General features: G+C 34.9%; 3 protein-coding genes across 6 annotated transcripts; all 3 read left to right on the forward strand.

The window, feature by feature from the left end:
• Positions 1–3,251: 3,251 nt before the first annotated feature.
• On the forward strand, positions 3,252–5,930 carry LOC112456881 (U4/U6 small nuclear ribonucleoprotein Prp3). Its single transcript, XM_025019665.1, has 5 exons — positions 3,252–3,560; positions 3,729–3,940; positions 4,021–4,804; positions 4,932–5,289; positions 5,380–5,930. The coding sequence occupies exons 1-5, from the start codon at positions 3,413–3,415 to the stop codon at positions 5,777–5,779; spliced, it is 1,902 nt and encodes a 633-aa protein (XP_024875433.1). The 5' UTR covers positions 3,252–3,412; the 3' UTR covers positions 5,780–5,930.
• Positions 5,931–6,636: 706 nt separating this feature from the next.
• On the forward strand, positions 6,637–16,025 carry LOC112456880 (peroxidasin-like). 4 transcript variants are annotated; one of them, XM_025019661.1, is made up of 8 exons: positions 6,638–6,865; positions 9,518–10,289; positions 10,805–11,232; positions 12,092–12,339; positions 14,159–14,408; positions 14,656–14,774; positions 14,900–15,059; positions 15,190–16,025. In XM_025019661.1, exons 1-8 carry the CDS (start codon positions 6,810–6,812, stop codon positions 15,269–15,271), a joined length of 2,115 nt encoding a protein of 704 aa, XP_024875429.1. In that variant the 5' UTR covers positions 6,638–6,809; the 3' UTR covers positions 15,272–16,025. The 4 variants fall into 4 exon arrangements, with proteins under 4 accessions (XP_024875432.1, XP_024875429.1, XP_024875431.1 ...); XM_025019663.1 differs by lacking the exon at positions 6,638–6,865 and adding an exon at positions 8,488–8,631; XM_025019662.1 differs by lacking the exon at positions 6,638–6,865 and adding an exon at positions 8,677–8,758.
• Positions 16,026–16,727: 702 nt separating this feature from the next.
• LOC112456865 (heat shock 70 kDa protein cognate 5) lies at positions 16,728–21,582 on the forward strand. The gene is made up of 11 exons (XM_025019644.1): positions 16,728–16,904; positions 17,584–17,645; positions 17,730–17,875; positions 18,049–18,172; positions 18,250–18,558; positions 18,744–18,906; positions 18,997–19,453; positions 19,640–19,936; positions 20,139–20,326; positions 20,397–20,537; positions 20,628–21,582. Exons 1-11 carry the CDS (start codon positions 16,815–16,817, stop codon positions 20,700–20,702), a joined length of 2,052 nt encoding a protein of 683 aa, XP_024875412.1. The 5' UTR covers positions 16,728–16,814; the 3' UTR covers positions 20,703–21,582.
• Positions 21,583–21,697: the final 115 nt, after the last annotated feature.

Consider the following 21,697-nt stretch of genomic DNA (forward strand, 5'->3'; position numbering starts at 1 on the left):
TATGAACTGCTTTATACAAAATCTGTAAACAGCGCGATATATGATTAATGCAATACCGGCGCGAAACGAGTGAATAAAACGCATTTACAATGTTTTATCGGTGAATATAAAAGATTTATTTTCAGGATAATCATTTATTAACTTTTGCACGATGTTAATCATCACATGTTTATCTTCTAACAGTGATAATCTTCACGGTTATCATAAAATGAATTTCGCTGACAGTAGAAGTAAACAAGTAATATCCCATAATACCATGTGTGCCAATTAAGTCTAATTGATGCCTAACCCGAACAAAGGAAATGCGGTGCGGAATTCCAATTCCTTCATTTCAATCAACAGAAAAGTTTAGAGCAACAGCCTCGGAATGAAGCAAATGTGGTTCGCAGAATTGGCCTCATCGGTCACCAGAGAAGCGTGGAACAGCGTAGTTCCCTCTGCCGTTCTCATTTGCGGTTGTCGGTCCACTGCCATTCCGCCGCCCTCGCAACCGCTTTCGTCCTTTACACCTTCGTATATTTCGTTCCAGCAACATCACGTTACGTTGTAAGTCTCCTCCGAACGGCCGTAAGATGCATAGTGATTGATTGTTCGGTGCTTCGATGTACGCCGAAACTATTGAAAGTGGTCGAAACGGACCTTGGAAGCCAGCAATTCGATTCTCACGCAATATACCGATTAGACCATCTTGCTACAACGCAGACGATAGAATTACGCGCGTAATAAAAGAATTTTGATTGTACAACATTTATGCCAGGATTCTGGATTCTAATTCAAAGTAAGTGTCTTTTGTTCTCAAATATACTAACGTAAATATTATTCTGAATAAATAAATTGTTATTTAGAAATAGTTTGCTATAGTTCATTTTTGTCCTTTCTATATCCTTAATTCTACTTCTGCTAATTCTAATTCTGTAGCTTTTATAAACTTGACAAAGAAACATTGTTTCCAAACAGATATTATTGGTAATAACAATTAACTCAATTCTTTCAAAAGTTTCTTTAGCATAATTAAATAAAAAATAAGTATTATATGAATGTTTTAAAAAGGTGTTATAAGTCCAAAAGATAAAATTTTGTCTATAAAATTTACAATTCAAAAAAATATTCAAGATATCAATTAATATGCAAAAATGTACTATTTTAATTTTATACTATATTATAATGATTATAATGTGGAAGGAGCATATATAAATGGTGATGAAATTAATATCCCTTTCATAAACGCGATGCACACGTGCAAAAGCAATAAAGTGCACAATCTCTTGTGTGCATAGTCTCTCAAACTTGAAAATCTAGTCAAAAGTCAATGTGTGCCAATTACGAAAAGCAATCTAAATCTCCCTCGAGGGCTTTTCTCGCTCCAAAAGTGGAATGTAAGTGTATCGATCATTAGCAAAATAGGCAAGATATAGTATCAAAAAGTAATTCGAAAAATTATTAATATCCACAGAAGAACATACTAATAGAAAACACGCTATATGAAAAACATATATTTAAACATTCATAAATTATATATGATAAAATCTATAATCTATAATCTACACCTATATTCTATAATTTTTGTTTAAACTTTAATTTGCGTTTTATAAAGAATTATGTATATTTATGAATCAATTCCAACTAATTTTGTATAAATCTCAATATAAGCTAGCATATTAATGTAAGTGAAACAATTAAATCCAAGGAACTATTCAAAAGTAAATGGAGTTAAATTGTATTCTGAATCACACTATTTTACATTTATATACATATACATATACGTATAGAGTTGCACACATGGGCTGCATTCGAGGAGCGCGCTATTAGCGCTATTGCATCATTCTGTCTTTATCGCTCATCAGGTGTAAAACAAGGATAGAACAAGCAAATAGCGCTAATAGCGCGCTCCCCGAATCCAGCCATGGAGAGGTGCAGTAACAAACTAGGGAATTTGTATAGGAATTGGTACTCAACTGTAAGAAGAGAAATAACCAAATAACTGATCGATCGTTACTAAAGTGACGTTAAATTGCTGATTAAACTTTATCAAGGTCTTATTGTTTGCAAAACGAAATAAAAATAATACTTTACTTGACAGTAAAAAGCCACGGTGTTATATAGAATTTAATGGGCACGTTTTCAGCAAAGCAAGCCGTTGAGTCTCGTAGTACTCGGGACTGGATCTAAGGCCGGTATTCATAATCAGGACCCCTATTCTGTAACTCGTAACGACAGTGTCGGTATCGTTACGTTGTCGTTGCGCAGGTATACTATATGGAAAAAAAGCTGCGCAACGACGACATAACGATACCGACACTGTCGTTAGAGTTACAGAATAGAGGTCCAGATCTTATTTCAAGACCGTCTTAAGTAATATCTTAAGATGCTAATACGGCTCTGTGATTGGTTAATGACATCTTAAAATTGTACTTAAGATGGTCTTAAATATAAGAACCGACTATGAATACAAGCCTAAGGGCCCGGGCACACACTTCTGCATAACGCATAATGCGTAAGCATAAGAAAACTGATTGGTCTATTTCCTTATGCACATGTGTATGGACCAATCAACTATCTTATGCTTACGCATTATGCGTTGTGCAAAAGTGTGTGCTCCCCGCTTAAGAGAATGGACCAATCATGTTCCAGTTCCGGCATTAATGCCGGATATATTATACGAAATCAACAGAAGACGATTAAGATAATAACGATGTTTATTCTTTATCTATAGAATTTCACATTTTAAAAATTATCGTTAATTATTATAAATTTCACATAAATGTGAAGGTTCGAATCAACGCTCAAATAATAGCTTCTTGCTTGCAAAATTTGACATTTATCTGAAAATTAAAATTATAAAATTACGATTATATTTTTCAAAATTATGAGATACAAAATTCGTAATAATTTTGAAGAATGTAATCTTAATTTTGTAATTTTAATTATCGTAATTCGTTATTAATTGGAATACGCAAGATGGAAGCGCGGCCGCCGCGGCCAGAATATCCCCTTCAGCTGGCTAGTTCGGACACGAACCATTAGCACGCAAACCATGTGCGGTTACCGAGCAATACGACGTAGTTGAGTGCACTTTCTCAGGCGGCGCGTCAGAAAATGCAACACAGCAAACACGAAAAAGGCCGGGATGGCCTCTCTCAGGTTTCTCTCTGGCAAAGCGAAAGATAGCAATTAAGTGTAATTGGTTGGATCCAAAGGTAAGAACCAATCACATTCAATTGCTACCTTTTGCTTCGCTAAGCAGAGGTTCGGCTGAACGCAGCCAAAACCGTATGCACGGTATTGCACGGTAAGGAGCATTCAGTGTTTAACCTCAATACTTGTAAGATGCTTATATTGTGAGAATATCAATTTTACCATGAAATAGTGGATTATTACTTGAATATTCAGCGAGTGAAATAAAGGTGGAAACATGTCTTATTTAACGAGAAAAGAAATAGACGAAATGAAGCCGCAAATCGAAAAAGCGGTTCATAAATTTCTCGGCTTCAGTGAACCAGCAATTGTTACTACCGCTGTAAACTGCATCACTTCTGGCTACGACAAACGTAAAACTGCAGGTTAGCAATAGAAAATACATATCGACTTATTTTCCATGATTATTTTCTATGATTTTTATTATTAGCATTTAAAACGGATCATATATCTATTACGCTATTTCTTACGTACTTGGAAATGTGTATGATTCCATATAATATAACAATGTTTTGTAAAACAATTTTTCGTAGATAAATTATCGGCTTTATTAGAAGACAAGAAAGCTTCTAAGTTGACGGAAAAAATATTTACGATATATGATGATACCAAAGCATCTCAAAAGAATAAGAAACGATCTCACCCTGAAGATAAAGATAAAGACAAAGATGCAAAGAAATCGAGATTTAAAGATGATGAAACGAAGAATGAAAAACCCATAGAAGCTCAACTTTCTGCAGATAAGGTATTAGAATTCTATGTATATTGTCTTAATACTGTTAAACACTCCAATATTAGAAGCTTATTTCTTTTGTATATCTTTAGATAAAACAAATGATGGCTAATGCACAAAGAGAAATAGAAGAAAGAAAAAGGGCTTTAAAAGCAATAAAGCAGGAAGATGTTTCTGCAAAGCCCTTATTTAAAGGACGTGATACTTTACCAACGGTAGGAAGCATGTATAATCAAGGCTTATTGAGTAAGACAGATTCGGACAAAGCACGGAAAATAGCTGCGTTACAAGCACAGATCAGAAATAAGTTGAGTTCAGGATTACTTGGAAGTGTTAATGTACCAGATAAGCCAACTCCTTTAATCTTGGATGAATCTGGTAGAACGGTAGACATAACGGGCAAAGAAGTACAACTTACTCAAGTGGTACCTACGTTGAAAGCTAATATACGTGCAAAGAAAAGAGAGGAATTCAAGGCTCAACTGCAAGAATCAAAAGGCCCAGAAGAGATACAAGATACTCACTTTTTTGATAACAGAATAGGTGTAAAACCTGCGATGCGTGGTAAACGTGCATTAAAGTTTCATGAACCAGGAAAGTTCCAGCAATTGGCAGAGAGAATGCGCATGAAAACACAATTAGAGAAATTGCAAAATGAAATTAGTCAAATTGCTAGAAAAACTGGTATTAGTTCAGCAACCAAATTAGCTCTTATCGCACCTAAAACTGAAGCCCTTGGTGAAGATGTGCCTAATTTAGAATGGTGGGATTCTGTTATATTAACCAGTGGATATCCTAATGAAAATGAACCGACGACAATCAAAAATTTGACTATCACAAATTTAGTAGAGCATCCAACACAAATGAGGCCTCCAAGTATGTATCATGTGTATATATATATATATATATATATTTTTTTTTTTTTACTTTATTAATATATGTATATAATATGTATAATTGAATATATTATTCATATCGTTTCTGTGATTACTTTCTTATATAGCGGATCCCTTAAAACCAGTATACATGCCTGTATTTCTTACAAAGAAGGAACGTAAAAAATTAAGAAGACAAAATAGACGAGAGACTTGGAAAGAAGAACAAGAAAAAATTCGATTAGGTCTAGAACCACCACCTGAGCCGAAATTGCGTATCTCGAATCTTATGCGAGTTTTAGGGACTGAAGCTGTACAAGATCCTACTAAAATTGAAGCTCATGTTCGACAACAAATGGCTAAGAGATTAAAAGCTCACGAGGATGCGAATGCAGCACGGAGACTCACCGCTGAACAACGTCGCGAAAAAAAGGCAAGGAAGCTTAAAGAAGATACTAGTCTTGGTGTACATGTCGCTGTTTATAGGTAAATATCATTATATATACAATTTTGTTGTATATTTATATATATTTATGGATAATAATGAATATACATAATCTGATAATATCTTTACAGAATACGCGATCTTATTAATAATGCTTCAAAGAAATTTAAAGTGGAGACTAACGCGAAACAGCTTTATCTTACTGGCTGCGTAATGCTGTTCCGGGACTGTAATGTTGTCGTAGTGGAAGGTGGAGCAAAACAACAGGCTAAGTACAAACGACTGATGATGCATCGCATTAAGTGGGAAGAAGACATAGTGAAGGATAATGATGGGAATGATGTACCGAACAGATGTGTGCTTGTTTGGGAAGGGACAAGTAAACAACGACATTTCGGAGAAATTAAGTTTAAAGTGTGTCCAATTGAAAAGATGGCTCGAGAGCATTTTAAGAAACATCAAGTGGAACATTATTGGGATTTAGCCTACAGTGGTGCAGTTCTCGATAATACAGATGAAGTACGCTCCTAAGACACAATCTTGTAAATTAACTAAATTATAGCATAAACATAATTATAGCTAATGCAACAAATAAATAACTTCTGTACAACAAGATTATTGAAATGAGAAATAAAAGATGTAACCGTAACCGAGTGGGCAAATAAAAGTGATCATTGTTTTTCAAAATCTACTTATTCACAGTAGTTCAGTACAATCCTGTAACAAAATCTTAATATTGTAACTATAGTATTTTATTATCAAATTATATTATTTCAACATTTTTAAATTTGTTTTTAATTAAACGTTAAAACACCTCTATTGAACCTAAAACAATCATTCCACGCGTGGCGTATCATCATGATTTATTACCAAAACTCATTCCGTTGATTTACATAAAAAAGCAATAAATGAAAAGATGCGTATGACTCTTCATTATCCAAATGAATCGCAAATGGTGTCATCTTAAGGAATTTTAATCCGTGATCCGGACAACATCGCAGTCAAGCCCATCAAGTGCGTGAATTAGCATAGCGCGCGCAATGGCGCTGCGATGCCTACTGTTATAACATTCTATATGCAAAAGAGCATGCGAGATTCACGCATACAGCGTTGCATGCACGAAGGTGCGAACGGAATATTCGACCTTGAAATAGCACCTTCAACCGCGAATTCCCAATAACGTAGCCGAGGAAAGGCGAACCTTGGTCCCGTTCGTAACACTAATCCAGCAACCGCTATTGCTGCAGCGCGATGCACTTTTACCAGCCGTATATACGTGTTATACTTCGATGCACCGTGCACCGTTGATGCACGTGCGTTGCTGCGATCCTGGTTAAACCCCACTCCAGGATAGACCGAACGGGATAGACTAGAGTTTTACTTTCGTTCGAAGCATCATTCTCAGTTCAGGTTTACCGCTGCGCGTTCTCGCGCACATCGTTCTCGCGCGTGCGGCTCTTGTGAAATCATTCGAGGCAGATGAATGCCACCGCGTATTAAGTATCCTTCCCCGGAGTGATCCCTACGTTACGAGGATATCGCGCGCATTATCCTCAGAAAGATGTTGATCCCTATTAAAAGCATCATTACCAGTGGCTCGCTCGTCTTCGTATCGCGGTGAGTACTTTCGTATTATATATCATAGTGAATACGATAAGTCTCAAAAACTTTATGCTATTTGTTTAAATTTGTATTAATTTTATATAAAATAGGACGTACCACAAGTTATGATTAAGTAATAATTTTTTTTTATTTTCAAAAAATATATAATTCTTTGTGATCGTATATCGAAATATGGCGAAATTTAATTACAAATTTATAACTTAAACAAAATGTACTTATTAATGTATTATCTTTCGTTTTTTTTGTACTAGGTACTATTTAATATTAGATATTAAATATAATAACAAAAAATGCGTAATTAATAAAAACAGATAAATTACAAATAAAGAAGTATATTTTAAAGTTCGATTAATTTCGTTTTTCTTGTAAGTAAATATCCAAGCAATTGAGAATTAATATAAAAAATGATTTAGAAAATTTACATGTGATAAATATAAAATTCAGTCATAAGTTCAGTGTTTGTTTATAAATTATCGTTTATTAGTTTATTTCGTAATCGATCGGCAATTCAGCATTGTTAAGAGATGAGATAGAAAAAAAAGAAAGGAAGAGCGAACTTGTTTTCTGTAGCATATAAAATATGAGAGCGCATGTAAACACACAGAAACAATACTTATGTAATTGAAAATTTTCTCACTATAGATTCTGTAAGATTATTACCCGTTTCAAAACCGGAGGGGTTGATTATATATAAGCGTGGGTTTGTTACATATCGGATAATTAGCTCATACGTTCTAACCCAACGATCGTAAACAGTGAAACGGCAGCGTTATGAAACTTTGTGAATGCGAACGTGTTGAAGTCTTGGCATAACGATTTGTACTCGCAGTCAGTACGTTTCTCTCAGCTCATTATTTCATCAAAGGTTAACGATTATATGGTGCGGACTCATTTAGATTTACACCTCAAATCGACCTCATCACGTGGGCGACACGAAACTAATTGTTTTATAATTATTATAATTTATCGCATACATAAAGCAGCGTCTCGTACGTATTGTGTCAACAGAGCTTTGCATCATATTTATTCTGTACGTGGCACAGAACGTCTCCTCGATTACAATTTCTGATCATTATTTGATAATATGTTATTTTAGGATGATTATTTGTGTGAGTGAAAATCATGAATATTAATCATGATTTACGCGTGCCGAGTAAATATGAGAATATACATAATATCATAATATCCAAAGATTATCGTGCAAGCTTTCACACAGTTATAATAGTATAGCCGAAGCAAATACTATAAGAAGCATTAAAAATAATGTTTCTGAGGCAAATTGAAATGTAAAGACTTTGATAAATTGATCTTTAAACTCAGTATGAAAAAGTAACAAACATTCTTTTTTTTATCTAATACCATACAAGCTTTTATAAGTTTTAGTTAAAAAATTGAGAATTACGATGTTCTATAGAAGTGTATTTAATGATCTTTATATGGTTGATTACTGTAGAAAGGATGCATCACGCCGCTGATACTTTAATGCAATGTAATTGTACGTAATCTACTCTGTTGATTCTCTATCGGTTCTTCAAGTCACCGTAGATCTTCCTCGCTTATTCGTAAAGTGCATGCTCGTGTTCCAACAACACCGAAGTTCCGGGTCAATAAGGAGATTAACAGTTTAAAACATAATTGGTCGAGAGTGATCGATCTCGAGTGTTGGAGTGATTGTTTCCATCGATTCGCGCGAACGCTAATCATGGGAATAAAGAAGATTACGCAAGGCGGTCGTAAAAGAACCAGGAAGAATCTTAAATGTCAGCCCCGTTCGACCTCCTTTTAAGATCTCTTCTGACCATATGCTATGCCGTAAAAAATGGCACAGTCCCAGTCGAGAAAGTAGCCCGAGATAGATGCCTCGTGTTGATGAATGAAATTGTTGCGGTAAACGCGCGCAATGAACAATGCCTCTAATGTAACGGGGTGAAATGCCATCGCGTCGACAAGGTCTCCGGAGTTCATTGCGATGAATTATGCGATAAATTACGAAACGTGTTTCTAATCTCCGTAATCTAATATCACGTGTATCAATTCTACCCTGTCACATAGAGCAAATTACGCGTAATCTCTCTTGTTCTTAAATCCTGCTATACATTTTAGCATAGATTACGTAATTTCATGTACGTGAAGTAACTTTAATAAGATCTTTATCGAAATCTGTATCTCTAACGTAATTAAAATGCAAACAGTGATTACTGATAATAGCGAAGTGACATTCTGCAAGTGGATAAACCAAATCCGATCTATTATCTTGGTCGATAGAGATCAGTATAACATGGCTTTCATAATTTGCATGAGTTTCGTAATAGATATAACAAACCCGTGCTTCTATCGATGCGTCTCTGGTTTATTTGCACTACGGATGTGCAAATATACGTCCGCAATGTCCAATCCCATAATTGCACTTTCAATGATTGATTGTATCTTATCATTGCTAAGTTAGATAATAACACAATCATCAAATTTGCATAACGATTATTGGGTAATAACGATGCATGTACCGCGCTGAACATAAGTGCATTCACACACAAGAACTCATCTCTATTCGAAGGCGTAACTGTTTGCCACGATGGCACTCGGCGGCACTAACTAAGCTATGCATGGATAAGTGGGTGTTTTCTATCTTTAGATTACGATCCGCAGATTTCTCGCTCTAATGACACTCGTTGGAGGTACGACCTTGCCACCCAGGATGCTGCACGATCTGGATAAGCGCACGAATCTCTCTATGGAAAGGTACAGCCAGGCGGAACGAACGATCCTGAACTCGCGAACGCATCTCAATCGAGGCTCGCCGTCTTGGTTCCTCGGTGCGTCCCACGAAATGACCGAGGGCGCACAAAATCTCTCGAGAAAGGCTCTGCGAATCGAGACGATGGCGGTGATGCTCGTGGAAGCGCTCAATATGTCATCGAAACAAGCATCTTTAGTACTGCCGACGGTAGCCGCCATCCTCTGTCCGGACTCGCCTAGCTTTCTACGAATAATATCCGAATGCAAGAAGACAGATGTCCGTTACAGGACACACACGGGTCGATGCAATAATCCGTTGCATCCGACTTGGGGCGCAGCATTGGAGGCTTACGTGAGATTTTTGCCGCCGGAGTACGAAGACGGTGTCTCCTTGCCCCGCATGAAATTGCCGAGCGCGAGAGAAGTCTCCTCGAAGGTACATGCCGGCGGATTGGACCTTAGACATCCTTATTTGATGGCGCTTACCGCGCTTTTCGGTCAGTTTCTCGCTCACGATTTGGCGCATACGCCCAGGATGGAATTACCGGACGGCGCCAGGCTCAAGTGTTGTGACGTTGATTACGAAAATTTTCACCCGGAGTGCTTCCCGATCCGCGCGGAGCGGCCAATTGGGTGTATGGAATACTCGAGATCGGCACCGCATCCAGGAAATTCGTTACAGGTAATTGTGAATAAAATCTTAGATATATAATGTTTAAGAAATCTCTTGGCAGTATACTTGTACGATTTCTTCATATTATTGTGCAAGAACTTCGATCTGCCTTTTGAGACGTACACGGGGATTATATTGCCATTAGTATAAATTTGAAAGTTAATAGTGCTTTACGTATAATGCTAAGAATAAAAAAATTAGTTATTCATGAAACCTGAATGTATAAATGATTTTCATCGTAAAGGCTGTAAATGAGAAAATAAAAGTTTGATTGTTGAATTATAAATTGATTTTATAATTTCAGATATTAAACGAAGAATTTGCATTTTTTTCTCAAGTAAAAAAATCTAGAAAAGATATTATGTAATTTCTGTAAAATTAATCATTTTTTGATGTAATTGATAACGTGATTTCGATTTCTTCTAAAGTTTCTAGAGTTTCCGATACGTTTCAAAGAATTTTGGCGATTAAATTGCGGGAAGATTCACATATATGTTAGATATATTAAATACCGTTTGATATAGGGTTGCAAGTTGGGTCCGCGACAACAGATCAACCAGGCATCCTCCTATTTGGATTTATCACCGCTTTACGGTAGTTCCGAAGAGACAGCTAGAGCCCTACGATCGGGCGAAGACGGTTTGCTAAATACGCAAAGAAAGAACTTGCCGATGGCTTCGACAAAATATGAAAGCTGTAGAAGCGTAAATAAGGCATTTCCGTGTTTCTTTTCGGGCGATTCCAGAGTAAATGAGAATCCAGGTCTTACTCTGATGCACGTATTATTTTTACGGGAGCACAATCGAGTGGCTGCAGAATTGAAACGTTTGAATCCTCATTGGGACGACGAGAAATTATATCAAGAAGCAAGAAGGATTGTTATCGCCGAACTACAACATATAACTTATAACGAGTTCCTGCCTGTTATTTTCGGAGAACATGCTCTCGACAGGTATATAATGTTTTTGGTATTACACTTACACTAACTTTATAAAAAGCGTGAACATAAATCACTAAACTTTTTTTTTGTTTATTATATAACGAGATCAATATATAGCATTTATTTGAATGTTTAAAAAAAGTTGGAAAAGAAGACATTCTATGTTAATCAGTACACGCATTTCGCTACCGTGTTATCTTAGAGTTGTATCAACGTCATGTTCTTCGATAACCGCAATGCATAGTTTGATGCAATAATTTCGTAAAGGATTTTATCGTTAAATCTTTCTAATCGCTAATACATTGCTATTTCATAAATTGAACGGACATTCTGACGGCTCCATTTAGTGTCCAACACAGCTTCTTATACGATGGATTACAAGAACTAATCGCAACAGCTGATGTATGCGATGGTAGATAATTGCATGATGTTATACGAAAAGCGTGACTTTATTTCCAACTACCCGCGTGTATTAAATCATATTTTACATAATAACATGTCGGAATCTTACAACAGATCATCTTTTCTATTGTGTCGCAATTTTTCATATAGCGGGATGACCCATAAACTATCGATGATAATAATTATTTTAAAATTAACTCAGAACGGTACTTTTTTTCAAATCGATTCATGCAATATGACCATTGCTTGTGAATCTCAATTGATTGAGCACTTTATTGAGATGTGTATCTCTCCGAACTTTATTACATTCATTCGGGTATTCTTTAAATGATGCCGAATTGTACGATGCGTCGTACAAGAAACGTGACGCAACGAAATTACATCATCCGCCCCCGTACTCTTTCCATGACACAACTCACAGCCATACACGGTACTGCGTGCATTATCTCTCTTTGTTACGTGTGCGAAGATACGGCTTGCGCTTGACACAGCGGGGCTACTTCCGCGGCTACGATATTCGCGCGGACGCGACTCTCTCGAATTCGGCGGCGTCGGCCGGGCTCTTCTTCGTTGCCGCGCTGACCCCGAAAACCCTGGACTTGGTCGACTCACGATCGGCGCACAAGTCTGGCGAAAGGACCTTATTGTCGGCCTTCTATGCGCCGCAAGAGTTTTACGAGGCTGGCGCGATCGATCGGCTGATCGTTGGAGCTACAGGTCAGTTGGAATTACTTGATGTAGTCGGGACATCGCGTGATTCGATATTTTTATGAGACGCGAGGAGAATTTATTGCGTGATGTGCAAATATGTAATAACATATAATAAATGAAGAAAACGCTTATATATGACCGCTTTTGACCGAAAATTTGTGAAAAATTTTAGAACAATTTCATAGCATGTTTTAAAATAATGATTGAATTGATCTCATATGTGTGTATAATTTTATTAATTTTTTTCTAAATATGAACGCAATAAATGTAGAATGCTAAAATACGATAATCTGTAATGAACAGATTCATATAGCGTTTCATTACCGTAATGCTGTCATAATGTGCAATTATATCCAACATCTACGATTTCATCCTTCGTGTTATGATCCATAAATTAGAAATTGTATCTTGCGTTCACTTTATACTTTAAACATGAACTCTTTTGCTTTTACAACATCGTAAGTGTCAAGTGAATGAATGTCACTCAAATTGCGCTTCAAGGAGAGATTATACAATACCGGCAATCAAGTCAGTTATTCTTCTCCCTGAGATGGAAATCAATGCAGTACCTGTCACGTTCCCAGGAACAGTAAAAAGATAAGGGAAGTCATCTTAAGTGAAGGGAAATGCACCCGCTTAATGCGAATACGATAGATCTTCCATGGTATTTAAATACGTTCTAGTCAAGGAGATACACTTGCACATTACGGTTTATAACGATAAGAATACCGTAGTTGTCTCGAGTAAATTGCTTAACTGTGATTACTATTGTCATACATCGCGTGCATGCAACGCTTCTTCAATTTTCATAAAATTGACTTGACTTTTTATAAAATATTCTTACCTTTCACTTTTTCTTCAAACACAGTAATGTTACGTTTTAATAAGAATATATCGCGAAAGAGATGCAATAAAAGGAAAATGTTCAAAACTTACGTTGCTTCTTTGAAACTAAATATACATATATCGTTATAAAATTAGATTGAAATTAAATTTAGATAGAGAAAAGCGTTCTCATCACACACATACATCATAGTCTATCGTTATCTCACGTAAAGGTGAGCTATCCAAGAGAAGACTATGCGAGAATTTCAATGTAATCTTACAAAAGTTCACGAAATATATACTTCCATCTTCGTGTGAACAATAGCGCGTGAACTTTTTAATTACATAGCGGAAAAGAGTGTAACATCAGTGAAAGGCACGTTGCAGTCACAATGATGTCTTTTTGCGAAATTTTATGAGTTTACGTGATTTAAGAAATACAGTGTAAAAAGTTGATATTAAATTTGTTTTGATATTTTAGAACAAAATAACGCAGAAATCGAGTTCCATAAAACGTATATTTGCTCCGTTTGTGCCAACTATTATACGAGAGTAATTTGAAGTAAAAGAAAAAGAAAAAAGTTCGGTTTACTGCTTCAAATTTTATGTTTCACGACGTTATTTCGTAGAACGATCCTACTTCTATAATTTACAATTAGAATTTTTTCAAAATATTAATATTATAATTTTCTTAAAAGCATTGTTACGTATGTATATAAGTTTTATAAATTATGACACCCATGAAAACTGATGATGGGGGCAATGTTCATAACTCTGAGCAAATTGGAGTTAATTTTGTTTACTACAGAGATAACTTTAATTAATTTTTTCTCTTTGTTTAACTTTGTTTCTCAAAACCTTAAAACGTTGAAGAAATCAAAATCTTTCCTATGTTATCAAATTTTCTGACATTTACTGTCACGATTTATCTTAACACGTTGTCCCATGAGAACTTGGTTTTAATAACGATCTAGGATGCAAGATTTAATTTCCGCGACAGCGGGACATTCTAGGAAGCCTCTGCCTCCGGGCTTAAACGAAATACTCCTGGACCGATACTTCCATGACGGGAAGACCAGCGACGTAGCCGTGGATTACGCCGCGCAGATTATACAACAGGGAAGAGATCATGGCTTGCCGCCTTATGTCAGATGGCGAAGTTTCTGCGATTTACCGGATCTCACTGACTTTCAGGATCTTAAAGGCACAGTGACCAAAGATACCATCGAGAGACTTCGAGCAGTCTACAAGTAAGATGAAATATAGGGTGAGATATAATAATAAAGATCGTCATATTTGAATTCGCATTTCTTTATCGCGATATTAAAATTAACATCTCTCTTTCCATTTTTCTCTTTCTCTCTCGCGATTTAAAATAAATTATTCTGGTTATAAGATTTTATAACTGCAATGTTTGATGTTATTTTCAATTCAAGAGATGCTCTATTGTACTAAAAATTTTATTATTCTAATGCTGTATTCCCGTTTAATTTATAGAAATGTAGGGGACATAGATCTAGTAACTGGAGCACTTTCGGAAGCACCAATATCTGATTCTGTTCTTGGACCAACGTTCCTTTGCTTACTAGGACGAACATTTCGAAATATTCGTCTAGGTAGATATAACTTTGCATTCTTTGTTGCACACCCTACATAAAATAGGAGGTTTGTCTAACTAAAAATAGCTTGAAATAAGATATTTTTAAATAGAATTTTATCATTTGACAATTTTTTAATGCAGGTGACAGGTATTGGTACGAAAATGGAAATACGCCTGGTTCATTTACGATAAGACAGTTGGAGGAAATACGAAAAAGTACCATGGCACAAATTTTATGTCGCAATGGAGATAGGCTACAATGGATGCAACCGAGAGCATTTATTCTAAAAGATCCATTCCTGTAATTATACCAATTTTGAAATAATATGCATGTCTATTAATTAAATTTATTATTTATCAATAATATTATTAACTAATAACCCGTCGATTTCAAACAATAAATATTTAAATTTTAATTTAATGTTTTTCAGGAACGGTATGACAAATTGTACGACTCATACAAGAGGAGCTATGGATTTTGCAGCTTGGAAAGAAAGGACAGATATAATTTAATCTAAATCTCATATTCGATCGTCGAATTTTAATATTGCTCATATTAAATGATATTGTTCCTGATTACATTAGAGATCGTATGTTTGAAATCATCGATACTCTAACTGTTATTCTTATATTGATTTGGAAGTTTTGAATTATTACTGCAAAATAGTTGATTAGAAATTTGCATTCTTAATTTGATTTCAGATTTGATTCAAAAGATTCCATTAAGAAAAATTTTACTAAGTATAAATATTAGTAGCAATTAAAAATAGAAAAGAAATTCGTAGTATTATCGATTCTATTGAGAGAAATTTAATTGAGATGATAAACGTACGCGTCGAGTTTTAATACCTCATGTAACAAAAGAAGAACTGTTCATAATGATCTCCATCTCATTTCTAACGCACATTTGTTAATACACGTTTTGTTGTACTACTCGTTATAATTTTATTGCAAATATTGTTACTGCAGTTTCGTCAACATAAAACAATTTCTAAAGAATTTGTAATTCGAGCACGTTACGTATTAGAACGTGCGTGCATGAAAAGTATTATATTTTAGCAATAACGATGACGATGGAGTAAATATACCGAAAAATTCACGCGAATACGCGAATAATTCGATCGATCGAATCAAATATTTTTTAACATACGATGGCCTGTACTTCGAGTTTAATCTCAGGATTTTAACTTATTTTTTAACTTTGGTGTGTATTGCTTTGATAATACACATGTGTTATTGCTGCTCTAAATAAAATTATTTAACAGTATAATATGTGTATTATTTATACAAAAGGGAAACCATATGTAACTTCCGTATTGAAAAAAAGGATTTTAGAGTTGCTATAATTTTGTCTACGGAATACAGAAATAATGTAGTTTTAATTTAATCTTATATTCATGATTTTTAATTAACATTAATTAACATAGCGTAATTTATATTAATAAAAATAAATAAACATTATTAAAGGCAACTTTTATTATATTCTATTCTAGTTCATCGCTCGTTTTCTTGTTTGTTGCAATTCTATCGTTGGATTACATCATATTGGATCAATACATCGTTTTGAAATCCGGAAATCCATACGTATACATATACTGATAAAGAGTTCCGGTTATTTACTTTGGTTTCTGGACTTAGCTCGCATGCACGTGTTCGCGGGCAATATCAAACGTCACGTAATAATTTGCGTCATGTTGCCAGAAGTAGCTACCTAACTTCGTCATTTTCAACATTCCTGATAATACGTTCGACGAATGATCTCCTCTCCGATAGAACATTCGGGATGTTTCGATACTTAAGGAGTGGTAGGGTGACTGTACACGTTTACTATTGGTGCATTCCATTGGAGCCCCAGTAGAACGCAAACGATTCGTGAACACAGGCGTGTCCATTATCCAGTCGCTAGAGTGGATGCGCCGTAAGATCCACGCGTGGTATATATATACGTATCACGGGCTTCCACGGGTCTTACGGGAGTTGCATCACTACACGTGAAGCTAGGCATACCGCGTTTTCTGCCGATTTCTCGGTGAAATTCCACAGACAGAAGGCCAAGATGTTGACCGCCGCGAGATTATTAAACCGCAGCTGCACCGGAGCCTGTGACCTCGCCAGGAAACAACAATTCAGCACGATTTTGAAAAATGTGCGTATGATAATGATATCACGATCCCCGTGGCTTCTCCTAGCTCGCATTCGTCACTATTTGCATGTCGTCTAATGAGAGATAAATCTTAATTGGCAGTGCTTCCTTGTTATTCTATGCAAATTATCCTAAATTACGTCACGATCGTGTATCGCGAGAAATTTCTACCGCACGTTAATTTTACTACGACGCCGCCGATTTTAGAGCCGGCACGTGAGTGGATTCCCACCTCACATTTTTAGCCAAATGCTCTGAGTAGGTCTTTTAGTTGATGATATTCTTAATCTCATCTGTTCTTTGCATGTTATTATTGTTAGAACTGCTAAAATGATGACTAATAGCTAGAACTGATTTTATAGGTTGGGTTAGACAAATTCAGTCAGTTTTTTTTTCTCTAATTAAATATTTTGTACTAAATATATATATTTCCGTGAAGAAATAGATATAAATTTTATTAACTTCTGAACTTATTTGTTTTAAATACATATAATTTGTATTAATAAAAGTTATAAGTATTTTTGTCTAAATTTTATGCTTTTTTAATTTATCCTGTAAAATATTTGATAATATTATTTATGTAGTCTTTTTGCAATAAAATACTTTCTTGGATTGTTAAATAGTTATAAGTACATATATAAATACATATATAAGTACATATTTTGTACTTTTAATCTTTTAGGTGGCAGCTCCAACAGTTACCATACCACACCGTTTTACCGATATGCAACAATATCGGTATAAGTAAGTAATTAATATGAAATAAATATTAAATATACGTTTCTTAGTTTTAGAACAACTTCTAGAACAATCTATTTCTTTTTTAAGATCTGAAGGTGTAAAGGGTGCAGTTATCGGTATAGATCTTGGAACCACTTTTTCATGCGTAGCAGTGATGGAGGGAAAACAAGCTAAAGTTATAGAAAATGCTGAAGGCTCCAGGACTACTCCATCTTATGTCGCTTTTACAAAAGGTTATTGCTAAATTATATCATATTAATAACATTAAACCTTTTTGATAACATGATTATCGGTTATGATTATTCACGCAATGAGTAACAAAAATATATACGAGTTAAATTCTGGAATATTTTTCTTATTTAATTTTGTCATTTTTACAATAAATAAATAATTTCTGATTTTTTAGATAACGAACGTTTAGTTGGCATGCCTGCGAAACGTCAAGCAGTCACAAATTCTTCTAATACATTTTATGCAACAAAACGATTAATTGGACGGAGATTTGAAGATCCCGAAGTGAAAAAGGATATGTAAGTATCATGTTGATATTTATATGATTTATTGCGATATGATTATATCTGTTTTAATATGTAACGTGTTCTTATAGGAAGAGTGTAACGTACAAAATTGTGAAAGCATCTAATGGAGATGCGTGGGTTCAAGGTGCTGATGGAAAAATGTATTCTCCCAGTCAAATTGGAGCATTTGTACTTATGAAAATGAAGGAAACTGCTGCGGCTTATTTAAACACTCCAGTAAAGAATGCTGTTATTACTGTACCAGCATATTTCAATGATTCGCAACGACAAGCGACGAAAGATGCTGGTCAGATTGCTGGATTGAATGTGCTTCGTGTAATTAATGAGCCAACCGCAGCTGCACTTGCTTATGGCATGGACAAACAGGAAGATAAAATGTAAAGATCAATTACATTGATATATCATATGAAAGATACTCTTTTGAAAATAATGATGTCGATTTTTCGTCTCTAAAGATATATCTTGTGTTGAAATACATTACTGAAAATTTTTGTTACATTTCTTACAGTTTTTGAGAAAGAAAGACGATATGATTAATGTATTGTTTTTTTTTCTTTTCCAGTATTGCTGTTTACGACTTAGGTGGAGGTACCTTTGATATCTCAATTTTAGAAATCCAAAAGGGTGTTTTTGAAGTAAAATCCACAAATGGAGATACATTTTTGGGAGGAGAAGATTTCGACAATGCATTGGTTAATTATCTTGTATCTGAATTCAAAAAAGAGGTACGAATTTTATAACTAAATACAATTATTCGTTATATCTATTCGTTAAAGTAAATTCATATTAATAATTGATTTGATGAAATAATGCAGCAAGGCTTGGACGTGACTAAAGATGCCATGGCGATGCAAAGATTGAAAGAGGCATCGGAAAAGGCTAAAATAGAGTTATCAAGTTCTCTCCAAACGGATATAAACCTTCCCTACCTTACTATGGATAGCAGTGGACCAAAGCATTTAAATCTTAAATTATCCAGAAGTAAATTCGAAAGTCTCGTGAACGATCTGATTAAGCGTACTATTCAACCGTGTCAGAAGGCGCTTTCCGATGCCGAAGTAGCAAAATCTGATATCGGGGAAGTTTTGTTGGTCGGTGGTATGACCAGGGTTCCTAAGGTACAACAAACGGTTCAAGATATATTTGGCAGACAGCCATCGAAAGCTGTAAATCCGGATGAAGCCGTAGCTGTTGGTGCTGCCGTTCAAGGAGGTGTACTTGCAGGAGATGTGACAGATGTTTTGCTTCTTGACGTTACTCCTTTGTCATTAGGTAAAGTTGTTTTATATTCAGAGATTGTTCTATTATTTTATACATACAAAACTATGATGTACTAGACTAATCTTCTCTCTGATAGTATTTGATGTCATTGATTTACTGATCATTCATTCATCTAACATTACAAATGAAGTTACACTGGGATCAGCGGTATGAAAAAAATGTTTGTAAATTTTTTAGGTATTGAAACACTTGGTGGTGTGTTTACGAGATTGATCTCTCGTAATACAACTATACCTACAAAAAAGAGTCAGGTATTTTCTACGGCAGCGGACGGTCAGACGCAAGTCGAGATTAAAGTTCATCAAGGCGAGCGAGAAATGGCTGGTGATAACAAACTCCTAGGACAGTTTAGTCTTGTTGGTATTCCACCTGCACCAAGGGGTGTACCACAAATAGAAGTAACGTTTGATATCGATGCAAACGGTATCGTGCATGTATCAGCCAGGGATAAGGGAACTGGCAAAGAGCAACAAAGTATGTAAATTTCCTATCATTTCACATATATATTATATTAAAAGCATATAATTAATGTTATAGTGATGCCTATATTTTTCGTCTCTGAAACTTGGTTTAAAATCAAGAAATTGTAGACTACATTCAACTGAATCGTTACTATAATTAATGATGAATTATATTTTTTATGAGCATATTCTAAATGTATGATTTTTTTTTGCAGTTGTTATTCAGTCTAGTGGTGGTCTTAGCAAAGATGAAATTGAAAACATGGTTAAGAATGCTGAGCAGTACGCAAAGGAAGATAGAATTAAGAAGGAAAGAGTTGAAGCTTTTAATCAAGCAGAAGGAATTATACACGACACAGAATCGAAGCTAGAAGAATTTAAACCGCAGTTACCACAGGAAGAGGTATGGCATTATTGTTAATTATTTAACATTTTTATGAATTATTTTGATATTTATTGTTTTCCTTTTATAGTGCGACAAACTTAAAGAATTAGTTGCAAAACTGCGAGAGACTCTGGCTAAGAAGGATGATACGGATCCCGAGGAAATAAAGAAGCAAACGAACGAACTCCAACAAGCAAGCTTGAAACTGTTTGAAATGGCGTACAAAAAGGTACTTAATTTATGTGAAAATTAAATTAATGAGCACAAATTATGCTCTGCATAGCTCAAGAACTATTATTTAAACATGTTGACTTTACAGATGGCGGCAGAAAGAGAAAGTCAAAATCAATCGCAGCAGGAACCTGAAGGCGAGAAGAAGGAGGAGAAAAATTAATTTTAATTAAATAATTTGCGTTTCTGTACAAAAGGAAAATTGATTCCATTCACATACATTTGTATAAGCGTCAGATGCTGTTCTGTGAGCTCAAAGGAACCACTTATTTTAGTTGAAAAAAGGCAAATATAAACTAAATTTCGATATTTGACGCGATAATAACCGTTTAGAAATAAAGTATTATTCACACACGAAGTGGAAAAAAAGCAATTTCCTTTGTCATACTTAGTGGTCTGATATATAATAGCAATTTTGTGGTATTTATATAATTATATATATATTTTATAAGTAGTACTCTTGCATCCTAAATATACAAAATTATTTTTTGTTGTGAGATTCGGAAAACAAGTTTCGTCAAATTTATTAAAAAGAAGTAACTGTATATTACACGTTTGTAGTAGTAATGGCCATTTTTTTAAAAGGTTTGGCTAGTCAGTTTTCACATGAAGTAAGAAATTATGTACATAGTTGATCACTTTGTATAATGTAACTAATGCAGTATGATCATTTTTGTGCAGCCTACGAGACATGTGCAGAATATTAAAATATTCACCGTTATAACAGTTATTGTAAAAATAAATTGTACCAAAAATAATATGGAGATAATTTGTTAACAAACTTGCTATTGTAGAATACTTCGTAGCACGTACAGCGAATAAGCGTGAGATGAGAATATAGAATTGAGAGAATGAGATGAATGATCCTGTGCAAAACAAGTTTACTTAAGTGTAAACAATATACAATAGATACATAGATTTTACCGTAGAGAACGTTGTTACATTGCGATTTAATCAATTTATTTGATTTTTTTAAATATCTTGAACAAGAACATTTAACTTTTTAGGTTTCGTTTTATTCAATAAATCTTAACTTTAACGTATGGGATTAATCTTTTATTGAAGTTTCAAGCAAATGATCATTTCCCACCCTAATGCATCTCACATTCCTGTAATTTTTCCGGACAGCGTCTTGCTAGAGTAAAAATTTGAAAATGA

The sequence above is a fragment of the Temnothorax curvispinosus genome, unplaced genomic scaffold (assembly GCF_003070985.1).
Source record: "Temnothorax curvispinosus isolate PA1 unplaced genomic scaffold, ASM307098v1 QBEX01007285.1, whole genome shotgun sequence".
NCBI classification, from domain to species: domain Eukaryota; kingdom Metazoa; phylum Arthropoda; class Insecta; order Hymenoptera; family Formicidae; genus Temnothorax; species Temnothorax curvispinosus.

Coding starts and splice junctions, on each gene's coding strand:
- LOC112456881 (XM_025019665.1), top strand. CDS start 3,413: ATGTCTTATTTAACGAGAAAAGAAATAGACGAAATGAAGCCGCAAATC. Junction 3,941..4,020: donor CTCAACTTTCTGCAGATAAG/GTATTAGAATTC, acceptor GTATATCTTTAG/ATAAAACAAATGATGGCTAA. Junction 5,290..5,379: donor GTACATGTCGCTGTTTATAG/GTAAATATCATT, acceptor ATATCTTTACAG/AATACGCGATCTTATTAATA.
- LOC112456880 (XM_025019661.1), top strand. CDS start 6,810: ATGTTGATCCCTATTAAAAGCATCATTACCAGTGGCTCGCTCGTCTTC. Junction 6,866..9,517: donor TCGCTCGTCTTCGTATCGCG/GTGAGTACTTTC, acceptor TACGATCCGCAG/ATTTCTCGCTCTAATGACAC. Junction 14,409..14,655: donor AGACTTCGAGCAGTCTACAA/GTAAGATGAAAT, acceptor TTTAATTTATAG/AAATGTAGGGGACATAGATC.
- LOC112456865 (XM_025019644.1), top strand. CDS start 16,815: ATGTTGACCGCCGCGAGATTATTAAACCGCAGCTGCACCGGAGCCTGT. Junction 17,646..17,729: donor ATGCAACAATATCGGTATAA/GTAAGTAATTAA, acceptor TTCTTTTTTAAG/ATCTGAAGGTGTAAAGGGTG. Junction 20,538..20,627: donor TTGAAATGGCGTACAAAAAG/GTACTTAATTTA, acceptor TTGACTTTACAG/ATGGCGGCAGAAAGAGAAAG.